The 18,459-nt window shown below is 33.8% G+C and overlaps 1 protein-coding gene across 1 annotated transcript in view; it reads left to right on the forward strand.

The window, feature by feature from the left end:
* pleca (plectin a) overlaps positions 1-18,459 on the forward strand; it is a 354,738-nt gene that overhangs the window by 293,732 nt on the left and 42,547 nt on the right. The window contains 9 exon segments of the mRNA XM_030147347.1: positions 3,131-3,258; positions 3,943-4,036; positions 6,761-6,915; positions 9,122-9,464; positions 10,418-10,495; positions 10,672-10,833; positions 14,410-14,514; positions 14,617-14,712; positions 17,642-17,767. Of these exon segments, the coding sequence (XP_030003207.1) occupies positions 3,131-3,258; positions 3,943-4,036; positions 6,761-6,915; positions 9,122-9,464; positions 10,418-10,495; positions 10,672-10,833; positions 14,410-14,514; positions 14,617-14,712; positions 17,642-17,767 (1,287 nt within the window).

Raw genomic sequence — 18,459 nt, forward strand, 5'->3', positions numbered from 1 at the left:
GATTTATTTTTCACATACATAACTAATCAAAGACAAAATAAAACAGTAAAGATGCAGGGAGAGGCAGAAAGCCTAAAATGACATGTTTTAAAGCCTCCACTTTATAAATGCATAAACATAAAAGTTATGAGACTTCCATAGTCTATAGGCATTCAGAATTCATTTTTCAGAAAAGACTATATTAGAGTATTTTTATCAATTTACAGGGTGGGGAAGCAAAATTTACAATGAACATTTAGTTGTTTTTTCTCAGCAGGCACTACGTCAGTTGTTTTGAAACCAAACATATATTGATGTCATAATCATACCTAACACTATTATCCATAACTTTTCAGAAACTTTTGCCCATATGAGTAATCAGGAAAGTAAACGTCAAAGAGTGTGTGATTTGCTGAATGCACTCGTCACACCAAAGGAGATTTCAAAAATAGTTGGAGTGTCCATAAAGACTGTTTATAATGGAAAGAAGAGAATGACTATGAGCAAAACTATTACGAGAAAGTCTGGAAGTGGAGGAAGCAACAAAAAACGAACCAAAGCTTTTATTAAAGCTCTCAAATCCAAAATCCTAAAGGATCCAACCAAATCCATGAGAAAAATGGCAATTGAACTTGAGGTAGACAACAAGACCGTTAGAAATGCAGTAAAATATGATTTGAAGTTAAAATCTTACACAAGAACACCAAAACACTTGTTGACAACAGCAACAAATCCAACTTTAGCAATTTTTGGGAATCATGTTTATGTCCACCTTCTAGCCCAGATCTAAACCCTCTGGATTATGATATTTGGGGCGTTTTAGAACATGCTACCAATAGAACATCACACAACAATGTCGACTTTCTTAAACATACTATTAAAGAAGAATGGGAGAAGTTGTCACCCGAATATTTGAGGAACACTTGCGCAAGTTTCAGGAAGCGTGTGAAGGCAGTTATTGAGAAAGAAGGAGGACACATAGAATAAAAACATTTTCTATTATGTACATTTTCTTGTGGCAAATAAATTCTCATGACTTTCAATAAACTAATTGGTCATACACTGTCTTTCAATCCCTGCCTCAAAATATTGTAAATTTTGCTTCCCCATCCTGTATATCAATGCGATATCATAATTGATTTCCTTCAATACTTATCTGACATAAATATGCATGACATATGAATAGATTAGGGATACAATGATCATAGAGTTTGATGGTACAGTTATTGCCTGAGTAAAAAAGGGTTTTACTTTCAATTAGTACATGTAATTTATTCGCCACAAACATGGATGTATAAAATGACATCTAGAATTTGAAGTTTTATTGTGTTTCCCCACAAATAGACAATTACTCTCTTCCACATATGAACAGGAACACATGTTTTTATTAACTGTTGTTGTTCTTTTAGTCTTCTGTACAACACTTTGGTCCACTGTGGTTGTTTTAACCCTTTCATGCACGAATTATGAGAACCTTAATCAAATTTTTTTCCTCAGTGTTTTTATTCCTCTTTAGGCATGGAAAAAAAACAATGCGATTGAAAAATTTCTTTTGAAAAATAAAAAAAAAAAAAAATAATAATAATAATTTTATAAAAAAAAAAAAAAAATGCATAGAAAAATAATAATGAAAAAAAATCTTATGAACCTATTTTTCATGAAGTTGCAAAAATGTCCACTCAGTTGGACACCACACATTTAATTTTTGACGTACAGAAACATTTATTATTATTATTATTTATTTATTTATTTATTTATTTTTATTTATTTATTTATTTTTTATTTTTTTTTATATCTTATTATTTATTTACTGATAAATTGTGTGAAAACTGTGGGGAGGGCTTGTGATTCTGGGGGTTTATGCTCAGGAGAGATCTACATAATGTTACCAATTCATGTCAGAAAAGATATGTAGTGTCTTAAAACTTTAATAAAGATATGTGTAGAAAAAAAAAACAAAAGAACAACAAAATCCATGAATATACAAGAGAACAGCTGTAGAATAGCTGTCCACTGTAGCGACCAGTATGCATGAAAGGGTTAAAGTGCTTTATAAATACAGTTGGATTGGATTGGACATATTTAAGCACATATATATTCCCTTCTTTCTTGAGTCTGTTTGCTCATGTAAAATGAAACATGATTAATATAGATTAAAAATGAATGATATTAATCGAAATTAAACCCTGTGATTAATCTGACTGAAAATTTTAATCATTTGACAGCGCTAAAAATAACATAAAACTAAGTAAAAAAAAAAAACTCCAAAAGTTGCACAACCCAGACTAAAAACCCACTCATGATACTGCAGTAACTTTTCATTCTCCAGTTCATCTACGTCACAGGTGTCAAACATGCGGCCCTGGGGTCAAATCCGGCCCGTGGGATGAATTTGTGAAATACAAAATTTACACTCAAGATATTAACAGTCAATCCTTTTACTTTAGGGGCCATAAAAAGTCCTACTTTAGTCTCAAGTGGGTCAGATTAGTAAAATGCTATCATAAAAACCTACAAATAATGACAATTCCAAATGTTTCCTCTTTGTTTTAGTGTAAAAAAGTGAAATGACATGAAAATGTGTAAATTTACAAACTAGCCTTTCACAAAAAAATATGAAAAACTAGAAATGTGTTAAGAGAAGTAAGTGCAATTTTACTAATTTTCTGCCAGTTACTAAAATATTTTGTAAATTTGCAGAGCCATTGTGATCTGTGAGTTTTAATGCACATTTACAAATGATAAGCAGAGGCAAACTGTAGTTAAAATTGCACTTATTTTTCTTAATAAATTTCAGTTTTTTCATGGTTGTTCATGTTATTCACATTTTTGAAAGGACAGTTTATAGATGTAAATGTTCCCATAATGTAATTTAACTTTTTTCACTATAAAACACATTGAAATGTTTGGAGTTGGCATTATTTTTATATTATTATGTTATTAATTCACTGGTCCGGCCCACTTCAGATCATATTGGGGTGAAAGTGTCCCCTGAACTAAAATTAATTTGACACCCCTGATCTACATCATTTACTCAGTTGTTTGCTAGTGAGTATGTACTGTTCAGTAAGTCCTTGCGTCAGAAGGATAGCTCTAGTACATTTAAGTGCATGTTTCACAAATACTCCAATATACTTTTTTCATCTGACAGGGTGCAGTCCAGGCAGGACACGTCAAAGTGCCCCCTGGTTACCATCCCTTTGACGTGGAGAAGGAATGGGGCCGTCTGCATGTGGCCATACTGGAGCGAGAGCGTCTCCTCAGGACAGAATTCGAGAGGTAAGTGGGCCAGACTCCAAATATCATCACATGTTTTATGTTGCCAAAGCAAACCCCAGAAATACGGGTTTAAAAAAAAAAAAAAGCCTTAAGACATCGGAAAGAAAATCAGAAATGAGTCATTACACAACTGTTTTTTTGTGACCATGAAGATGACTCATCTCCTAATGATAAAGTCCACTTTGGTCATGAAACGAAACTGAGTTGGCTTTGTCCAGTGGGAAATGAGTATCATATTAGGGCAAACACATGACAACTGCGCCATCGCCATAGCAACCATCTCACTTTCGTACAGTTGGAAATTGTCTATAAAGTTATTTTTTTTAATCACAAGGCTCGTAGGGCGTAGCTTTTGGTTTTACTGCTTGTAAAGGCTCCGTGGGTAGTTTATTTTCCCAAATATCCAGTGCACAGACAAACTTTCATCCATCATGGCGTTCCTGCATCAGGGATACGGGTTAAAGTATTTATTTCGTCCGAGGACTGAGTGAGTGCTTCAATTTTTTCATTGCATTTTTTTTTTTTAATAGTTTTTTTCTGCTTTGTTGTAACATGTATGTTTTAATTCATCACATCAGACAAAGCAGCAGGTCTATTCAGGACTGTCAGACGCTCTACATACCTGCAGTGATTGTTCGACCTTTGACCCCCCCTGTTGTTTGACCCCTCCCTGTCTTACTGCAGGCTGGAGCGACTTCAGCGGGTCGTCAGTAAGGTCCAGATGGAGTCAGGTGTGTGTGAGGAGCAGCTCAACCAGGTGGAGACTCTGCTGCAGACGGTGAGACTTTTAAAAAAACAAACAAAACAAAAAATACACGTACAGTTTAACCCTTTCATGCACACTGGTCACTCCAGTGGACAGTTCTTCTACAGCTGGTCTCTTGTATATTTATGGATTTTGTTGTTTTACTGACATATCAACCAACACAGTGGATACTTATGCACCATCCCATAATACACTGCAATTCATACCATTACTGTAACATTCCTGTTCTTGATAAACCTGATCTGCAGCAACATATTTGAGTGTAAATTAATTGCTAATTGTTATTAGACTGTAATTAACAGTTGTTTTTTTGTTTATGTTGTTGTGTTTTGTTGTTTTTTGCATATTATTTGAGTGAGTAATATCTACTATTATAGTATGTTAAAATGTGAGAAAACATCAGATTAGCAACATTGAAAAAACATTTATTTCCTAGTTTTTGCACAGTATGTCAGCAAATACATGTTTCTTTGCTTCAAAAATTAAACGCATGGTGTCCAGCTGAGTGGATAGTTTTGTAACTCCATGAAAAATAGGTTCATAAAAAAAAAAAAAAAAAATTCCAATCACATTGTTTTTTTCATGCCTAAAGAGGAATAAAAACACTCAGGAAAAAAAAGTTTGAAAACATTGGAGTAGGGACCCCACGTGGGGCCACTAGGAATTCAAATGGGGTCACCTGAAATTTGTAGTAATTGATAAAATAAATAAATAAATAAATAAATAAATAACTTACTAATAAAAATACATGGTGAGTTGACAGAGACAATCCCAATCCATAAAAGACATGACAAACTGAAGCTGAAACTGAAGCACTGTGGTTCTGTTTATCTGTCAAATGTTCATTGTGGTCAGTTTCAGATGCTGCAGCTCTTTCATAATTCATAGTCTGAGTTCTTGTTTGTTCAGTTTTAATAAAAATTTTTTAAAAATCCCAGCTGGACTGACTGTACATATCCTGACCAAAAATAAAATTCTCACTTTGTGCAGGAATCTACACCTGGCTTGCCTGCCTCCATCCATAATAATATACGTTATATAGACTAAATGTCGTCTAAAATTTACGTTTATTTACAACACAGGTGTCAAACATGCCCGGGGGCCAAATCCAGCCTGCCAAATGGTCCAATCCAGCCCGTACGATGAATTTGTGAAATGCAAAAATTACACTGAAGATATTAACAATCAGTGGTATAAAAGTCATTTTATTTCAGGTTCCACATACAGAACAATTACATCTCAGTTGGGTCAGACCAGTAAAATATTATAATAATAACCTATAAATAATAAAAACTGCAGATTTTTATCATTGTTTTAGTGTGAAAAAAAGTAAAATTACATGAAAATGTTCGTATCAACAAACTATCCTCGTACAAGAAATGTGAATAACCTGAACAAATACGAACAACCCGTAACGTCTTAAGACAAGTTAATGCAATTCTACTCATATTCTGCCTGTTACTGAATGTTTTGTGTATTTGTAATTGTAATGTAAGTTGTAATGCACATGTGTAAATGATAAACTGAGGCAGAATATTGTTAAAATTACGCTTAAGACATTTAAAGTTGTTCATGTAATTCAGATTTTTATGGAAAAGTTCTAGATGTAAACATTATCATAATGTAATTTTACTTTTTACACTGCTATTATTTTACTGATCTGGCCCACTGGAGATCATATATGGCTGAAAATGGCCCCTGAACTACAATGAGTTTGACACTCCTGATTTACAACATAGTATAGCAAACTATTGCATGATCAAAAACAAATTAATTTTAGCAAAAAAAAAAAAAATTCTCCTTTTTGAATGTCTGGAGTCGCCTCAAATTTGTGATGTTAACCCTTTCATGCATGAATTATGAGAACCTTAGTCAATTTTTTTTTTTTTTTAATTGTTTTTATTCCTCTTTAGGCATGAAAAAACACAATGCAATGGAATTTTTTTTTTTTATTAACCTATTTTTCGTGGAGGTTCAAAAATATCCACTCAGCTGGACACCATGCATTTAAGTTCTGAAGCAAAGAAACATGTATTTAAAACTCATCATCAGAAAGTGATACACTGTGTGAAAACTATGAAATAAAAACATTTTTAATGCCGCTAATTGCTAAATTGCTAATGTTTTCTCACATTTTATCATACTCTAATATTAGTTATTACTCATTTCATGGAGATAATATCCTCCTAAAATTGTCTTGACTGGAAACTGCATAATGCAACAGTTTTTTCAGACACATTTCTAAAATTATTTTTATTAATTGACTGATTTTTTTAATGGAATGTCCTTTGCAGTGCATAGCATTTTTAAAGTAAAACTGTCAAACTTTTGTCCCCTACAGAGGACAAAATGCATTGCTGGGTTTCAGGTGGATATGCACAAAAAAAACAAAACTTTATGTTCCAGAAAACTGTTAATTACAGTCTAATAACAATTAGCAATTGATTTACACTAAAACATGTTAGTGCAGATCAGGTTTATCAAGAACAACAAAGTTACAGTAATTGTATGAATTGCAGTGTATGGGATGATGCATAAGCTCCACTATGTTGACTGACAAGAAAACACATGAATATACAAAACAACAGCTGTAGAATGGCTGTCCACTAGAGTGACTACTATGCATGAAAGGGTTAAAACGGGGTCACGAGCCAAAAAAAGGTTGGAAACCAGTGATTTAACAGTCGGTATAACACCAGTCTGAACCGTGGCTGAGGTGTTTCCTCTGTGCTGCAGGACGTGAGGATGCTGAGTTCAGGTAAACCTGCTCAGCACACAGCAGAGGTGGAGGCAGATCTGGAAAAAGCAGAAGGAATGATCCGCTTCCTGTTCAACGACGTTCAGCTGCTCAAAGATGGACGCCACCTCCAAGCCGAGCAGATGTATCGCAGGTACAAAACAAAACACAAGTCATCACACCTGGAAAACTGTGAACCTAAGGATACAACTGCTCATTTTAGGTGTAATTTATGTCACTAAGATCTCTTTTACTCTGCCAAGAAGTTTAGACCAGCCTTCCCCAGACCTGCTGAATCAGCTCCGTTTCATTTCATTTAAGTCATTTTTCACTGATGCTTTCATTTTGGGATGTTCAGCTCCATTTTTATTGATTTTACTGCATGGTTTTATTGTTTATATTGACTAATGGGAAGCAAATGGGGCTGTTGTCTTTTAGCAGGATTTTGCAAAAACTACTACATCTGTTTTTTATCCATCTTAGTCTAAGAGTAGGGCATGATCCAAGGACAAAAGTCATACATGTAAAACCATAAAAAGGAATGGATCCTGATATATATATAATATTGTACTGTGAGGTTATGCAAAAGCTACTGCACTGGTTTTTAGTCTTAAGAGCATGGAAGACGATATTTTTTTCTACTTTTTCAAACATTCCAAAATTCAGCCAAGTATTGTACCCGATGTCCGTATAAGAGAAGTTTATTCGTCACATGCACTGCTATACATAGTACAGTGCTCAGTGAAATATTTGTTGTTTTTTTGCTCCTGCAGCCAATAGTAAAATTAAAAAAAAAAAACATGCAGCTCCCAAGTTCAAGAAAAAAAGCACATACAGTCGCGGAAAAAATTATTAGACCATCAAAAGTCATCAAAAACAATGGTTATGCAATCAAGTACTAACTCCTGTGTGTATCATGTGACTAAAACAGACAGAAAAGAAAACATGGAATGTCTAAAAGCACTGTTTTTGTCAGGACAATGCCATAGATATTGATGAAAGAACTGAAGTGATTTTGGTTATTATCAAGAAAACATAAAAAATGGATAGATATCAGCTCTGAAATTAAATTACTATGAGCTATTTTTTATATATTTGCCCAAACAAATGTACTTTTAGTTGTATCAGGTATTAAAATGAACAAGAAAATGAAAAAAATAAGGGGTGGTCTAATAATTTTTTCCACAACTGTATATAAGTACAGTATAAATGCATTTAAAAAAAAAAAAAAAGGAGCTTCACTATCTACATTTTGCAGTATTGTAGATGTGGATTAGGTGCATATACAATATTGCAATTTGAATTCATCTATTTATTTTTGCATAAAACTGGTGTAAATTAAATTATGCAGAAACTGGAGTTAGAACAGTTCTTTTAATTATGTAACACACATATATATATATATATATATATATATATATATATATATATATATATATATATATATATATATTTTTTTTTTTTTTTTTTTTTTTTTTTTTTTTTTTTAATTTATTTTTTCTTTAATCAAACTTAGTAGAATAGGGCATGATCCAAAACCAAAAGCTGTACATTTAGAGCCATAAAAATAGAATCAGAATCTCTTTATTGTCATTGTACAACGAAATTGAGGTAGAGCTCTCTAATTTAGTGCAAGAAAATTACAAGGCACAACAAATGACAGTAAGAAGGTACACTTATTTACATTAGAAAAAAATCAAAAATAGAAGTACAACTAGGAATGTTGGTAAAAAAAATATATATTTAATTTAGTAGTGCAAATGGTATGACAGTAGTGTGAATGGGAATAGTGCAAATGACAAGAGAAAGGAAGGATAAAAAGGACTGGATCCTGATGTATGTATATATAAGAACTACTTTTTAGTCCTAAGGGCATGGAAGATTTTTTTTTTCACTTTTTCCATTTCATAATTCAGCCTGGGATTGAATTTCTGGACTGTGCCCAATGTCCTACAAAGATAAGGTTTATTTGTCACATGCGGTTATACATACAATACATACATACAATGCTCAGTGATGTGTATTTTTTTTTGCACCTGCAGCCAAAAGTAAAATAGAAAAAAAGACATATGGTAAACAAGATGTAAAAATATATATAAATATAAATTCACATGTATATGTAAAAAAAAAAAATAGCTTTACTATCTACATTTGACAGTATTACAGATGTGGATAAGGTGCATATACAGTATTACAATTTTAATACATTAATTTATTTTGCACAAAACTGGTGTAAATTAAATTATGCAGAAACTGGAGTTATAACAGCTGTTTTAATTATGTAACCCAGAATGAAAACTAAACCAAGCCGAGCAGACTTTAACAGCAGTTTGGAACGTTCTTTGTGTTTTTGCCTGAAGAGTGTACCGTCTCCATGAGAGGCTCGTGAACCTCCGGAGCGAGTACAACCTTCGCCTGAAGTCCGGTGTGACGACCGCGCAGATCCCCATGACTCAGATCCACACCTCCCAGGTCCAGGTCCTGCAGCAGGCCCCCATGAGGGTGCGTCCTGAGCTGGATGAGGTCACCATGCGCTACATCCAAGACCTGCTGGGATGGGTGGAGGACAACCAGCGGCGGGTGGACGAGGGGGAGTGGGGCTCTGACCTTCCCTCTGTGGAGTCTCAGCTGGGCAGCCACCGAGGCCTGCACCAGTCTGTGGAGGAGTTCCGCTCCAAGATCGACAGAGCGAAGGCCGACGAGGTACGGTCAGCTGATACGGACGTCTTATACGTGCTTTTTACCTCCGCCAAAGAGGTTCTGTTTTTACCGACGTTGGTTTGTCTGTCTGACTGTGTGTAAGATAACTCAAAAAGCTATGGACGGATTTGGATGAAAATTTCAGGAAATGTTGATACTGGTACAAGGAACAAATGATTAAATTAATAATTAATTAATGATTAACAATCAAGGATGTTAAAATAATTTTAGGTCATTTTCATCTGAAGTGGGTCAGACCAGTCAAATACTATCATAATAACCTACAAATAATGAAAACCACAAATTTTTCTCTTTGTTTTAGTGTAAAAAAAAAAAAAAAAGAAAATTACACAAAAGTGTTAACATTTACAAACTATCCTTTTACAAAAAATGTGAAAACCTGAACAAATATGAATAACCTGAAATGTCTTAAGAGAATTAAGAGTAATTATGCCAATATTCTGTCTGTTATTAAATGTTTTGTGTATTTGTAGATCCACTGTGATCTGTAAGTTGTAATGAACATGTGAAAATGAGAAGCTGAGGCCAAATAATGGCATAAATTGTTAAAATTGCACTTTTTTTCTTAAAAAATTTCATTTTGGTCATGGTTGTTCATGTTTTTCCACATTTTTTTAAAGGATGTAAAAATTTTGATAATATAATTTTACTTTTTTCACTCTAAAACATAGACATTAGACATACAAATTTTGGAATTGATATTATTTTTGTATTATTGTGTTATTATTTTAATCATCCGGCCCACTTCAGGTCATATTGGGTTGTATGTGGCCCCTGAACTAACATGAGTTTGACACCCCTGGTTTAGACACATATTCATTTGTATTAATCAAACATCTTGACAGGAATCTTTTTTTTTTAAACAAATGCAAACAGATTACCTGTCTGTAAACATACTCAGTTGTATCTTAAATATCATTCTCTTTCCTTTTCAGAGTCAGATCTCCCCCGTCAGTAAAGCTGCATATCGCGACTATCTGAGCAAACTGGAGCTGCAGTACGGCAAGCTTCTGGTAAGTCAATAAAACTGAGAGGTCACGAGAATACATAAAAAACTGAACATTTCCTGTTAATCCGTCAAAAGGTTTTATTTCTCATTAAACTTTAGCTTTCAATTGAGTCAAAAGTAGCATTAAACATTAAATAGAAGTGTCAACCTCTTCTCATTTTTGCTGGGTTTTTTTTCCAGAATGCCTCTAAAGCCCGTCTGCGATACCTGGTGGAGCTTCACGCCTTCGTCACCGCAGCAACCAAAGAGCTGATGTGGCTGAATGAGAAAGAAGAGGAAGAGGTGAACTACGACTGGAGCGACCGCAACACCAACATGGCCGCCAAGAAAGACAACTACTCGGTAAAACGATCCTACAGTGTTTTATGGACAGTGATGCTATTATTAACCCTTTATAGAACACTCAGAGAAATACTCATAGGAAAATCTAAATTATAACCTTAGTGTGTTATTGGAGGACATAACAAGACTTTATTACTTTTGTGAAATTTCTCAAAAAAATACATATATTATGTAGAAAATCAAGGTCAATGAAGTTACCATATTTGGCTCCTTTCCCATTAGTGGCAAAAAAAAAAAAAAAAAACCCAATAAAACAAGTGGTGCCAGGCACAATAAACCTCGCCCCTCACATGTGTTGTAGCTTATTTTTGCATCAATCCAGCTGGTGTCAGTATATCAGTTGCCTCTATATGTAAGTAAATTGAAACAAAATTGATGTTTTTATAGACATGTGAAATCTCACCCATTATAACAGTGTTTTTCAACCATGGGGTCACCTGAAATTTCAAGTAACTGATAAAAATTAAAAACAAAAAAACATACTAATAAAAAATATATGGTGAGTTGAGAGAGACAATCCCAATACATAAAAGACATGACAAACTGTGAAGCTGAAACTGAAGCACTGTGGTTCTGTTTATCTGTCAAATGTTCATTGTGGTCAGTTTCAGATGCTGCAGCTCTTTCATAATTCATAGTTTGAGTTCTTGTTTGTTCAGTATTAATTGTCAGCCTTATAAATACAAGCTCAACTGTACATATCCGGACCAAATAAAAATAAAATTCTCACTTTGTGCAGTAATCTACACCTGGCTTTACTGCCTCCATCCATAATAATATACATTATATAGACTAAATGTGTCTAAAATTAACGATTATTTGCAACATAGTATAGCAAACTATGACATGATCAAAAACAAATTAATTTTAGCAAAAAAAAAAAAACAGTCTCCGTTTTGAATGTCTGGGGTCACCAGAAATTTGTGATGTTAAAATGGGATCATGAGCCAAAAAAGGTTGGGAACCAGTGCATGATAAGTACAGGAAAAAAAAGATGTAAAAAAATTTAAAAAAAATTTTTAACTTTAACCAACTTTTCCCAAAATGTAGTAACATCTATTCTGGGTCACTGGCAATCTCTAAACCAAATTTGGTAGGAATTCAACCAATAGTTTTGGGGCTACAGACATTTGAAATTTCGCCCATTAAAAGTAAATAGAAAAAAAAAAAATTGAAAATTCATAAAAAATTTTAACTTTGAGCTACTTTTCCCAAAATGTAGTAACATCTATTCTGGGTCACTGGCAATCTATAAACCAAATTTGGTAGGAATTCAACCAATAGTTTTGCAGCTACAGACATTTGAAATTTCGCCCATTAAAAGTAAATAGAAAAAAAAAAAAAAAAGATTTGAAAATTCATAAAAAAAAATTTAACTTTGAGCTACTTTTCCCAAAATGTAATGAGATGTATTCTGGGTCACTGGCAATCTATAAATCAAATTTGGTAGGAATTCAACCAATAGTTTTTGCAGCTATAGTGTCAACAAACAAACAAACTGAACCAAAAACAGTACCCCTTGCCTCGTCTTCGGGGGATGGGGTAAAAAAAAAATGACGTGGGCTGAGGTGTGGCTTTTTGACATGACTGCTCTTAACCCTTCATAGAACACTCATAGGAATACTCTGAAAATCAAAATTTCACCCTTAGTGTGTTATTGGAGGATAAGACTTTACTAGTTTTGTGAAATTATTCTAATTTTTTTATTATTATGTAGAAAATCAAGGTCAAAGAGCTTACCATATTTGGTTCCTTACCCATAAATGGCAAAAAAAAAAAAAAAACAATAATAATACAAGAAGTAAATATAAAAAATACAAGAAAAACACATGTAAGGTGAAAGGAACATGACTTTTCTAACTTTAGACCCACATCAGTGCTGCTCCAGACCCCTGTCCACATCCACATTCTCCCTTTGAACATCATTCCTTACATTAGTACCATTACTTCATGGTACCTAACAAAGCAGGTACACTCACTGTGCATGCAGAGGTGGACCTTACAGACCCTGGAGACCACATTGGACCTGAGATTGTCACCATACCATATCAACTTTATTTATAATACACTTTAAGAACTTTACAGCTGGCTAAAGTGCTGTACACCAAACATAAAACAAGGGATTAACCCTTTCATGCATGAATTATGTGAACCTTAATCAAGATATTTTTCCTCAGTGTTTTTATTCCTTTTTAGACATAAAAAAAACAATGTGGTCAATTTAAAAAAAAAAAAATTACAAAAATTTCCACTCAGCTGGACACCATGTATTTAATTTTTTAAGAAACATGTATTAAAAATCTAATATTAGAAAGTGATATGGAAAACTTTGCAATAAAAACATTTTTAATGGTGCTAATCAGATGTTTATTATTGAATGCATGGAGATAATATGCAAAAAAAAATTTTTTTGTTTAAAAAATACCTGTCAATTACAGTTGTTACACCCCGGCCTAGGGGTTCACCAGGGCGAACATAATGTGCTCACTTTTGTCCCCTCCCAGCTCCCAAGCACACACGTCAGTCAAAACTAAAAATTCACAGTATTTATTGTTAGTATTTTGTTCAACAACTAAGGAAGGGTTAGGGGAGGGAGCAGCTAAAACAACTAACAAAATCTCTTCTGGTTCAAACTAACTTACCTAATCCAAAATAAATGCAAGAAATAAAATACAGAAAACTAACCTGAACTTCCTAACCAAAAAACAGGAGAAAACAGGAAAACAAAAGAGCTGACCTCCCCTACCAGAAAAAGGTTCAATTTACAAAAACTATTTACAACGATATACATTCAAATTATCACACGAGCCCACGAAGACTGATGGTCACACACAGAACACAGGGTTGGGAGTTGGCAGGAGGCAAGAGAGAGGACGAACAGAAGCTCCAGGGCCATTTTGAAAGGGGCCGGGCAATCACCTTCCACCAATCCGCTTCCTGCAACGAACAGACACAAAAAGGGGCACAGCACACCTACAGGACGGGGGAGAACACACACACACTAAACAGAAAACATATATACATATACATATAAATAGACAAATTATGACCCAGGGTCATAACACAGTCTAATAACAATTAGCAATTGATTTACACTAAAACATATCACTGCTGATCATGAACAGCAAAGTTACAGTAACGGCATACATGTCAGTGTATGGGATGATGCATCAGTGTCCACTGTGTTGGCTGATATGCAACTAAAACAACAAAACCCATGAATATACAAGAGAACAGCTGGAGAAGAACTGTCCGCTGTAGTGACCACTATGCACGAAAGGGTTAAATAAGTAAATAACTAGTGATAACACAGGGTGTAAAGCAGGCTAAGAACAACAAAATACAACCATCATAAAAACAAAGACAAATTAAAATCTGATAAAAACAGCATAAAAAAACAGACATGTCACTCATTGATTAAAAATGAATGAGAAAAAAGGACCTGAGAGCGTTGACTCACTGTCCTCATTGGAACTGTTACTGTCACTGTCTTGTAATGTATGTGGAAATGACCAAAAATAGTCACTTGCCTGATAGAGGGTTAATATGGTCACATTATGTGCTTTCTGCGGTCAGGGTTTGATGCGGGAGCTGGAGCTCAGGGAGAAGAAGGTGAACGGAGTCCAGGCCACAGGAGACAAACTGTTAAGAGACGGACACCCTGGTAGAAAAACCATAGAGGTGAGATTTGAACATTTAAGACGATTTAGTGCAATAAATATGAACATTTTACAGTGTAATCCACAATGGCTCCACTGTCCGTCTTGGTCCTCTTGGTTCCAGGCCTTCACCGCCGCCCTGCAGACCCAGTGGAGCTGGATCCTTCAGTTGTGCTGCTGCATTGAAACCCACCTGAAAGAAAACACAGCCTACTTCCAGGTACGTTCACTACAGACACTGGAATGGAAATGAAGCAGTTTCATCCACCTTCCTAAAAGAGACGCCTCAGCTCTCAGAGCGCCAAATTAACTCAACTAAACCGGAAATGTAGTCATATTACAAATAAAAACTCAACTGGGATTTAGACAGATCTATTTTTTTTTATGTACAGAACAGTTTTTTACAGTCGGCACAAGGCATGATGGGTAATTTCTGGAACAAGGTCAATCTGGATTCATCAGACCACATAACGTTTTACCACTGAAATAGTCTGATCTTTATCATCTCTATTAAACTGATGGTTGTTTGAGAAATGAGAAGTTACAGCCTCAGTTAAAAAGTTAAAGAACATGTTGCAGATGAAACGTATTAATCTTTCAGTAATGATCAGATGGAACAATCTGAACTATTTACTGAGTTAAATCCAGATAGTAGTTCAATTACTTGTGTATTTGACCAGGTAGTGTAAATTAAATATACACTATTACACATGTGATTTTTTTTTTTTTTAACTTTTTTATTTATTCCACCTGTATAAAACACATGGAGATGTACAAAAATCACACCAGCCTCAGTCTATAAATCACTCGATCCATATCACATTACTTTCACTCATAACTACTTATACTACGCCTTTTACATATAGGTCAAAAACATGTCAAGGTCATATATATTTTACACAGATACCAACAACATTCTTGAAATCTGACTTCTAATAATCCACCAGCACAAATAAATATATTTGGAAAACCAAAACAGGTGCTCCTCAGGAAAAGAAATAGAATAAGATAATTGAGTTACAAAAAAAAAAAAAAAAAAAAAAAAAAAGCAATATTAACCCTTTCATGCATAGTGGTCACTACAGTGGACAGTTCTTCTCCAGCTGTTCTCTTGTATAGTCATGGGTTTTGTTGTTTTAGTTCCATATCAGCCAACACAGTGGACACTTATACATCATCCCAAACACTGTAATTCATACCATTACTGTAACTTTGCTGTTCTTGATAAACCTGATCTGCAGTAGCATGTTTTAGTGTAAATAAATTGCTAATTGTTATTAGACTGTTTAACAGTTTTCTGGAAAAAATAGTGTTTTTTTTTTTTTGTTTGTTTTTTTTGTTTTTTGCATATTCTCCTGAAACCCAGCAATGCATTTTGTCCTCTGTCGGGGACAAAAGTTGGACAGTTTTACTTTAAAAATGCTGTGCTTTGCAAAGGACATTCCATTGAAAAATCAATAAATAAATAAAAATAATTTCAAAAATGTATCTGAAAAAACTGTTGCATTATGCAGTTTCCAATCAAGACAATTTTTTAGTGTAAAAAAGCTAAAACTGTCAATTTCCGGGGTCTCAGGAGGATATTATCTCCATGAAATGAGTAATAACTAATATTAGAGTATGATAAAATGTGAGAAAACAGTAGCAATTAGCAGCATTAAAAAAAAATTTTATCTCATAGTTTTCACACAGTATATCACTTTCTGATGATGAGTTTTTAAATAAATGTTTCTTTGCTTCAAAAATTAAATGCATGGTGTCCAGCTGAGTGGACATTTTTGTAACTCCACGAAAAATAGGTTCATTAAAAAAAAATCAATTGCATTGTTTTTTTCATGCCTAAAGAGGAATAAAAACACTCAAGACAAAAATATTGACTAAAGTTCTCATAATTCATGCATGAAAGGGTTAAAAACAAAAAGAGGTATTTAGAGCCCTTGTATCGCTTGAATTATTGTTTTCCATCTTCTCTCAAACTTTTCTCGTTTCAGTTGTAACCTTGCAGTAGTTTTTTCGATAATAACAACCTTTTTTTACTTTGTCTATCCATTGCGTTATGTTTGGGGGGGTGTGGTTTCAGCCAGTTAATTGTGATCATTTTCTTTGCTATTACGAGTAAGACTTTCAATAAAAAGCTACAATCTCTGTCTATCAGATCTTCAGGTAATATTCCAAGTATATACAGGGTTAAATCAAGATGTAGGTCAATACCAAGAAATATTTTTATTTCTGTTTTCACACACTTCCAAAAATCTTTGATCTGTGGGCAATCCCAAAATATATGAGTGAAGTCACCCACCGTTCCACAATTCCTCCAACATAAATCTGATGTTCTACTATATTTTGCAGTGACAAATGGAGTGTTAAAGTAACGCATCTTCACTTTCCATTCAAACTCCCTCCATGTTGGACTGTTAGTTAGTTTGTGTCCAGATTTGAACGTTTCTTCCCAATCATCATTCGTTATTAATACATTTGCTTCCAGTTCCCACCTCTCTTTAACATCTATATTATTGTCATTGGATTCATATTGTAGTATAGTTTATATATTTACACATGTGATTTATTCATGATAAAATTAAAGTGTATTATTAGTAGTATGTAATCATTGCACGTGATCAAAGGTGATTACTGATGTGTATAAATAGGAATAAAAAGAGGAATGTGTCTGAAAACAACATTATTCCAACATCATGGGCAACAGTGTAATAACATAATCATGTAAAATGTGTACGTAACATGTGGAAATTACAAGACTGAGATGGCTCCTAGAAAACAACCCTTACATACCTACAAAACCATGTTAAAAAATAAATAAATAAATAATAATAATAATAATAATACACTTAATTTTTGCAGCTCATTTTATATGGGAAATGCAGCCCAAAGAGCATTAAAAAAGGACATTTTCACCACCAAGAGTTTCACATAAAATAACAAAAAGGGAAAGAAATGCTACCATTGATGAATAAAATGTAGATTAATAATAATAAATACAAATAAAATCCACTGATAAAATGTAAACTTAAGATGGAAGGGTACATTTAGATCTTCATTACCATAAAAATTAAACTTTCGACTTTTTTTTTTTTCCTAATTTATTGCTTTCACCCATCTTTTCCTCTTTACGTTTGTCTTTCTTTTTGTAGTTTTTCAATGATGTGAAAGAGGCGGAGGAGAAGATGAAAAAGATGCAAGACACAATGAAGAGGAAGTACACATGTGACCGCTCCATCACAGTCACACGGCTGGAGGATCTACTGCAGGACGCAGCGGTACGTGAAGTCACTGATATAGTACAGTGGAAGAGGATTTACCTTTAATATTGCTTTAAATACCATATAACGTACATTTATTTATGGAGTCAGTCATATATTATTATTCATATATTTTTATGCCTATGTATGTAGCGGTATGTTTTGTTTTTTTTTTGCTTATGTATTTTACTACTGACTTTATTGTTAGTTTTATTTCAAACACATAAAATCATCAGAAAACAAAGAACAATACAAGGTTCAAGGTTACTTTATTTGTACCCGTGGGTAGATTTGTTTTGCAGTCGAGGTGATTGCTTTGGCATTACAGCAAGACATACATTGAACATGTTAGACAGGTACTTGATCGAGCTTCCAGATAGGATAAAAAGACAGGACAAAAAATGCTCAGTGTTCCTCCATTCATCAGTATAGCAGCATAGATAAGTAAAAGAATAAAACAAATAAAATAAGATCAAATTAATAAAAACAAAATGCAATAAAACATAATAAAAACCCAGAGGAGATAAAAACAGTCTGGGATAAAAAAAAAAAACAGGATAAGAACATAAAATTGAAAAATTTGAAGTCACAATAATAATAAATAGAGCAAAGAAATAGAATAAATAACTAAAATAAGTTAATAAAGTGGTCATGACTGAAAGGACAAGATCCCGGATACAAGCAGTCAAAATGAGTTTCCTCCGCAGGGT

This window comes from Sphaeramia orbicularis, chromosome 11 (genome assembly GCF_902148855.1).
Source record: "Sphaeramia orbicularis chromosome 11, fSphaOr1.1, whole genome shotgun sequence".
NCBI lineage: Eukaryota > Metazoa > Chordata > Actinopteri > Kurtiformes > Apogonidae > Sphaeramia > Sphaeramia orbicularis.